At 43.3% G+C, this 8,100-nt stretch overlaps 1 protein-coding gene across 1 annotated transcript; it reads right to left on the bottom strand.

Moving 5' to 3' along the window:
• LOC309693428 (cysteine/serine-rich nuclear protein 1-like) lies at positions 1-7,605 on the bottom strand. Its single transcript, XM_082512614.1, has 5 exons — positions 7,434-7,605; positions 4,927-5,147; positions 2,178-2,440; positions 1,793-2,095; positions 1-1,515 (listed from the first exon to the last, which is right to left on the bottom strand). Exons 2-5 carry the CDS (start codon positions 5,144-5,146, stop codon positions 553-555), a joined length of 1,749 nt encoding a protein of 582 aa, XP_082368740.1. The 5' UTR covers position 5,147; positions 7,434-7,605; the 3' UTR covers positions 1-552.
• Positions 7,606-8,100: the final 495 nt, after the last annotated feature.

The following is an 8,100-nucleotide window of genomic DNA, read 5'->3' on the forward strand; positions in this document are numbered from 1 at the left end:
TAAATAAAAATATTTTATTATTCCATCACAGACACACTCTGACCATACTGCTAAACACATAACAGATAATCCACAGTGACCCTGGCAGTTATTAAGAAAAAATATTCACATACTAGAGGCTGGAGTCATGAGTCACAGTGGATTAGCTCTATCCTGTCTTGGCCACCTTCCAGCAGTATACACGTGTTTCTATTCACATGGCACCTCTCTCTTCTTGCATACCCTCTAGGGTATGGGCACGATGACAAAAAAAATTAAATAACACATCAGATTTTTATTATATAGTTTTAGGAAATTAAAAAAGACATAGATTCTAGGCAAATACTTCTTCAAATACTCAAGGCAAATATTTTTTCAGCAATAGAAAAATATCCAGCTACGAAAAATATGTCATCATCCATTAGTCTTTGTACGTCAAAAAATTATTACTAATACATAAAAGCAGTGCTCAGGACATTACATTCTCTCACACATTTTCTTTTATCGTATCACAAGAATTCCTTAAATCTGCTTAAAAGAAAAAAAAAGTTGGGTATCAGTGACTGAATAAATCTACTCTGTGTTCTGTTCAGTTAACCCGATCAGAGACTCCAGGAGCTGGGTGCTCGACTCGTACTGTGGCAAACTGACGGAGCTAAACAGCTGGAGGTGGCGAAAACTGTCTGGGTGTCTGTGCCCTTTGAAAGAGCTGTGCAGTGGTCCGCAGGGATAATCGCTGTCAAAGAACTCCAGGTCGGAGTCAGAGGACAGACTCAAGTCCATGTATCTGCTAAAGGAATAGTCCACAGTGGGAGAGGGCGTGTTTGGCAAGTCATCGAGAGAGTCGTCGTTGAAGACGTCTCTGGGTTGATTCGCATTTTCATCAAGATAATCTGTCACTGAGTTTCTGCTTATATTGTCTGCGAATGTGTCGACTGTGTGTGGTCCCGTACTGTCAGTAGTACTGCTGTGAGTGGCAGAGCCGCTGCTGCTGTGCTGTGTCACTGGGTCTCTTTGAAGCCTCAGGTGGCTGTATGAGGAGTAGTTATTACTGTCCGAGTCACAGAGGCTAAGAGCACGGCTCAACCCTCCATCAACATCAGGGAGACTGTGACCCCCGCTGCAGCCTCCTCCTGCATCACAGTCAGAGGAGGAGCAAGAAGATTCAGTCATATCGCTGCTGCAGCTGTTCTCCTCCACTACCAAGCGTTCTGGGATGAAATGGAATGAAGGGGTGGCAGGCATGGTGACAGGAAGGCCAGCCTCCTCTGAGGTAAAGCCAAAGGGACAGCTCTTGTCCTGTGCATTCTGCTCTGTACAGACCTCCTCCTCCTCTTCATGCTGTTGAATCACCTCTGTAAGTCCAGCCCGGTCCTCAGGGTTCTGTTTTTCATCTTGCAAACGCCGCTCTAATTCCAGTCTCATGACGGTGTGGATGTAATGAGTCTGCACACGGCGGGAATCAAACTCGAAGCGTCCCTGAATGTTACCACAGCTGTCCTTACTGCAGCCACACGGGAAATTGGAGTGGTCCACCTGTATGTGACAAAAGCAAGGAAAGAAAATGGTGATTTACTCATAAACAGAACCTACTGACTCAGCTTAGTGATTCACGGATTCTCTGCATCAGTGAGTCACTAAGAAACAAACGTAGGTGAAATAATAACCAACATTCAGCATCTGACTATATACAAGCATACGTACTCAGGGTAGACTACAATTTACATTCAAATCAGTCTGAATTACACATGTTGAAACTACCCTTTATGGAGGGAAGGTTTGGAGAAGAAATTCTGTGTATGTGGAGATGTACCTGACACTTAATGCCCGCCAGACTGCACGCGCAGGTCTCCGGCTCACAGAAGCCTCGGCAGTCACATCCACAGGTCTCTCTAGAGAGTCGCAAGGCATGAAGCTGCCTCTTCTCCTCCCTGTCGATGAACTTGACCCCTGCTGCTTGTAGGATGGCTTGGCGATGTTTAGAGGAGAATGGCTGAAGGAAACCTCTGTCCTCCTGATCGCTATCACTGACGTCGCTGTCAGTGTCTTCATCTGGGATTTGATCTGTAGTAAGCCTGTCTGCTTCCTGCTGGTCAATGGCCCCACTGGTAATCAGCTGGAGTGAGCACAACAGAAGTAAGTCAGAAAGGCGTCATGCAGACAGGCGCTGCAAACGTTTAGAAATGAAATGCACCTACTTTGTGTTTTAAAGCTTCTAACCGCTCTTTCCTCCGTTTCTCTCTGAGTCTCTGTCTGCGCCTGTCCCGTTGTTCCAGTGCATGCTCGGATATCGTGTACTGTTGAAGGCTGCTGTGCTTCCGCACCATGCCAAGGGTGGCACCTCCACGGCTGGGCACGCTGGTAAAGCCCTGGCACCGCGGGAAGCTGAACACTGTCACCTGGTCAAAGCGTACGGTGCACGGTCTGCTTGCAAGCTTAGGCCTCTTCAGGATGGAGTGAGCTGGTTGTGTTTAGAAAACAAACAGCAGAATCATCACGTAAACTGAGGAACTACGGTACCTGGTTGTGGTGTAAAGTAAGCATCTGGTAAATGACACCATAAGTACACTGTAAAACATAAGCATGTTGGTCAGCAAAATCATATATCAGTCCATCCTGGCAAAAATAATTATGATGCAATAATATTTCCTACATACAGAAGTTTTGGGACTCCCCAAACAGGAAAATGTTCGTTGTTAAAATAAACTGGTTGTTTTTTTAAAACCAGTTTTTGCAAATTGGAGTTTCATTAACCCATGAATAGTGCACACGTATGTGTTATATGACTAAAAATACCTCCTATAGTTCTGTCAAATAAGATATTTTTAGTAATTTTCTCCTCCCCAAAAGCAGGAGAGGCCAGGAAATAGAAATTTATTTTAGGTTTACTTCAGCATAAATAACTAAGACATGGATTTCAAAATGAAGTATTCCCAAAGAATAAGAAGAACATTAAGGCTGAACAGTGACAGAAAAAAAAGGACTTTGTTAAATAAAGGGTCCTTAATGACTGTACTTCTGAATATAGACTCATTCCCCTGAAATTAACCCCCATAATGATAATAAAAGACATGCATCTGTAAAGTTACTTCAAGCGCACCTATTATTCCTTTCCTTATTATTAAAAATGACAAACGTTACAAATAATTGTCCATCAATTGTTTGAACCTTATGTCTGTGAGGGGCATCCAATCAGAATAAAAGGAATGGGAGATAAAATGGCTTATTTCAGACAGTGGATTAAATCAGTGTCGGATGGTTTTGATTATGTGAATCATGCAAAGCTACTCTAAAAGAATCTTTGTATAAAGTGCTGTTTGATGTGTGTATAAAAGGGGCGCTTTAAAGAAATTAAGCAAAACTTTAACATTTGACTTTTCAACTTGGTCACCAAAGTGTACACACAGATCCTCAGGCTCTATTTTTTATGTTTCCAAATGATTACCATCAGAAAAAAGAAATCTATTTGGTCACTTTAATTCTTAATTTGCTCTTTCAAGAGCAATGCCACGTTCTCACAGACAGAATCCGCCTTGCTCAAAGTTAAGTGCTGCTTTGAAGTACTGTTCAAGTCCCTTTTCTCCTAACTTCACATGAAGCACAATTCCAGGAAAAGATTCCTTGATGCCTGATAAATACGGGCTGAGTTGTGACACAGGCTTTGCAGGTCTCAGCGTGGCCACTAGGGGACACACTACAGGTGCTTCACTACAGAGGCCAGGGTCAACAGTTGAACACATGTACAAAGGAAATACCAAGACGGGTCGATTGCAACAACAGGCTGATCAACAGAACAGAGCGGGGGAGAGACGAGTTCACGTCTTTGCTGCCTGCTGCTACTTGGGTGTTTATCACAGTATAATTAGACACTGGCAGTTTAGTTTTCAATCCATCCATCGGGTTACTGCTTGATGTAACAGTTTGGCTTCAACAAATTGCCTGACCTTCACACATAACTGAGGCTGAACTCCAGTTGCAAAAGTCAGTAAACAAGGGAGGCCAGCTGATTAAGCTTGCCTCAGCTGCTGTTTGTCCAGGCAACTTCCACACCGAATCCATCAAGTCTAGCAGACACCGTGTTTGTCCTGTCCAAGAGATTACTGTAAATATTCTGAAAACATTTCCCCCAAACCTTTGTTTATTTGAACATGACCCAAAGCGTGTCTCTGTGTCTGTCTTTTCCCTCCTCCAGCTCGCTCTTCCTATTTTCACCTCCCGATTTCCTCTGTGGCGAACCATCGGCCACCCACAGACCTCTCTGTGTCTCTCCTCTGGCTGCCGGTGCCTCATTACGAATCTCTGTCCTTTGGGACATTCAACTTCTCCTCTTGCCTCGCTCTCTAATGTGTGTGTGCTGTTGTTGTCTCTCAGTCCATCTGTGTGCCAGTTCCCTTCTCCTTTATGTGTGTGAAATGTGTGTTCTGTTAGTGCAGCTTGTTTCGCTTCTGAGGCTCAAGTATTTGTTTAGCGGCACCTGGATGTGGCTTGATATCCTCCTGTATCTACAGATCTATAATTGCGTCAGCCTGATTGCCCGCTTATTAACATCTCTGGCAATCCTGTTCTTTGATGCATCAAATTTTGTGACTATAAGCACTTCCAGTGATGATAGATGGGGTGTGCAGCCTCGTGACATTTGAATAAAGGCCATTCGATATGGCTTGTTTAAAGTGACCCTACTATTCAAATTGATTCCACAACTTCCTAGCACTCAGGCAAATGATCTTCTACACAACCAGCCAGGCAGTCCAGAGGCGAGCCATCCTGCCTCTGTGTTATCTAGAACAGCCCTAAGGTTAGCGTTTTCATATCAGTCAGTCATAACTGTGCTGCTGCGGGGCGATAAGAGACACTCCTATAAAAAGCTGATGGGAAAGTGGACAGATAAGGAAGACGTTTGCATTATTTGAAAGACAAGGAAAAAAGACAGCTGGTTTGAAGACTTACTGGGCAAACTGGTGGGTGAAGCAGGGCTGCGAGGTGTGAAATCCTGATTTTCAGAAGAGCCGCGCTCTCCATCAGAGTCTGACTCTGAGGAGGCAGGAGAGGAGAGGGAGGATGGAGGAGACGAGCAGGAGGAGGAGGATGAGTAGGCATTGTCATCAACCTCTGCAAACTTTCTCTTAAGGATGCCTCTCATTGTTGCACTGCGGTGGGTGATATGCATTCTGCAGAAACAAAAAGGAAGCAGGGACATTAGTTTGAATCACACAAGAAGAAAAAGAAATGGATTTTAGTCATTTACAATTACAGTAGATCTTATGCAAATCAGCACTTTAATACTGGAACAACTATTCAAGACAGCTGAGCGATACTGAGACAGCGCTGCGTTCTCACATGTATTGGAAACTGAGAACGTAAACAGCACTTTTCAAAAGCTAAGGGAAAGAACGATCTTCCTGCCAAAAGCTGCCTGTCAGCTGGTCGAGCCAGTTTCAGGCCACAAGTTTGTTTAGGCGAATTCAGTCTTGATAGTGATTATCCTACAAAGTCATGTTTCGTAGTCAAGAGAAATCTTTTGTTGACTAACAACAAGATGAGTTATATATTTAAAAAAATAATAAAAAAAAAATCAACATTTATTTTTCTTGTTCTTTTCCCCGCTGAGTAATTAACATTCCAGTGATTCCTCGAGTTTTTTGTGAAGAATTCGTGGAAACAGGCCGTCCAGTGGTTGTGTGCTAAGAGCTCGGGTGGGGTGGGTGGGGGTGGGGGATGTAATGGTTCAAGTGAATGCTATTTTTGGATGTGAACATGGAAATACAAACTCTGAGGGTTGCACACTTTGGCAAGACTTTCCTAAACTACTGAGAAAAAGTGAGTAGCAACAGAAAATAAAAGCTGTTAGGCACAAGCCCCATTTACTGCTTGCTTGTTTGAGGGCTGCAGCAGATGACCGATTTTGTTCTGCTAAGTATTTTTAAATACTGACCGACCGGTTTGAGCCGTATAAGCTCTGAAAACACAAAGCACAATTTTCTCAAAAAAAGGTTTACATATGTTTATGTGGTTTTGCTTGAGAAACATTAAAAAAAACCCTCCAAAAATCCGTGTGAGAATAATATTGTAGAAGTCAGTCAGTGAATATGCACGTTTCCTATTTTGCCCTGTTATATGAAGACATTTCAATGAAAAAAAACTATTAAAATGTAAAGCCTGGCATATAGCTCTTATTCTTCTTTGCCAACAGTTAGAAACATCTGTGCTGAGCATGCTATTGTGATCCAATAGGTAACAGGACTGGGATTTAGACTGAACTTAACACAAGCAACCGAAAACATACCACACACACCCACAGTTACAACAGAAGCATTTCTTTTTCTTGTCAGAGAAAAGGAATGTAAACCACTGCACTGACAGTCTGTCACTGCCCTACACTAATACACAGTCAGCCAGGGTCCACACGGGGCTTCAGATAGTCTGCAGTAAGCAAATACCTTAGACCAGTGAGGCTGTGTGTGTGTGTGTGTGTGTGTGTGTGTGTGTGTGTGTGTGTGTGTGCACTCAGACTGAGCAACTTCCTGGATCCATCAGCAAATACGAGATGAAACAAGAGACTTAGCTCAGCTCCTACACTGTTTACACAAAAGGAACCATTGCTACAAAGACAGCTGGAAAGGAATTTATCTCAGGTGAAAAGCATCTGCACAGTCATGCTCAAGGTTTCCAGAATCAGAGTGAGAGTTGTGTCTAATTAATACTGCAGAGCAGTGCTATTATAGCACCCTCTTGTTCCAGTTCTATCACATTTATTACATTTAATATCTGACAGAGCAGAAAAGCCTCGCAGTTCGCCTAGGTGTCCGCTGAGACCACATCAATAATTTAAAGGTTCAAAGCAGCAGCAACGGAGAGTGCGCGTGCGCGTTCGCGTGTAACAGTAAGAGGGAGGTACTACACTGTGTTAACGCACATAAGTGATTAAGAAGAGGTTGCAGGACTTTTAATGGGACAAAAACTTCCACAACAATACAAGGATAGAATAAAACGTTCAGACAATCATTAAATGCCTTAAGGAATGTTACACGGGGTTTTCACTGGAAGAGAGTAGGAGTCGTTTCCTGTTTGGCATAATAACAGTCATTAGGCAGCTGACCTCTTCACCTCGCGGAGGGAGACACACACACAGCGATCATATCAGCCACAATGACAACACTGTTCCCCACTGCTCGCTACAGGGCAAACACTTGCGGGCACGGTCAGCGTAAGCGCAGCAGGACACACACATACACACAAACACATACAAGTTTTCTTCAACATTACTCTTGTCCGTTAAGTGTTAAGGTGTGAAATATGAAGCAGAAAATCAGCATAACTGTAACTTACCACATTTCACACAAATATGCCACACAGTTTTTATAAGCATAAAGAGAAGTGAAAAAAGCATGAAACAATTTAAGGTCACTCTATAGGCTAAAGTATTTACTGACAGAGAGTTTTTTTTAGTTACTCACCACAAATTAACACACAGCATAGTAACAAAGAAGGAGCAAATTGACACAAAGTTACGTGTCCTGTCCGCCGTCCAGCCAGCTGAGCATTGTGTGTCCGCCTGTGTTTAAGTGAAGCGACACAGTAGTACCAGTGTGATCATGAGAGGACTGGCTGGGAGCTCCCAAAGACACGAAACACGGCAACAAGATACTTCACCCCCTCCTCGAGACCTCAACTATGTTTCTTGGGAAATCACGTACACGGCAGTTTCGCCTCATAAGACAGCAACAGCATTTTCGTTTTCATTAACGCTGAGCTTTTTGTATCACTTACCATAGTACGTTGACATTTCAGCACAGGCTAAACCTCGCGCAGAAGAAAGTAATAATATATAAGACGCTAGCATAACAATGTTATTAGCCTCGACGTAAACGTTTCAAGAGCTTAATATTTACTCGCTAGTAGTATAACAGCTTCCATCATTACTCTCTTATACTGTATCACTATTTTGTCCCATAGATTCATTAGCCAAAGCTCAATCGTTTAGCTTAATAATCCGGAAGTGTCGGGCAGGTAGTCCTCTTGCTTACCATCAGTCCTCTGTGGCTGCCCTGTCTGTCTTGACGCAGACGGTGACACACGTAGAGGCGGGAGACGCCTCTCACTCAGTGCTGCCCACAGATTCCT

This window comes from Aulonocara stuartgranti (assembly GCF_965226115.1).
Source record: "Aulonocara stuartgranti genome assembly, chromosome: 18".
Lineage (NCBI taxonomy): Eukaryota > Metazoa > Chordata > Actinopteri > Cichliformes > Cichlidae > Aulonocara > Aulonocara stuartgranti.

Bases quoted from the DNA above. Each gene is read 5' to 3' on its own strand.
- LOC309693428 (XM_082512614.1), bottom strand. From the start codon at position 5,146: ATGCATATCACCCACCGCAGTGCAACAATGAGAGGCATCCTTAAGAGA. The intron at 2,441-4,926 runs GTAAGTCTTCAA...AAACACAACCAG, and splicing joins TTCACCCACCAGTTTGCCCA to CTCACTCCATCCTGAAGAGG. The intron at 1,516-1,792 runs GTACATCTCCAC...TGTCACATACAG, and splicing joins TGGCGGGCATTAAGTGTCAG to GTGGACCACTCCAATTTCCC.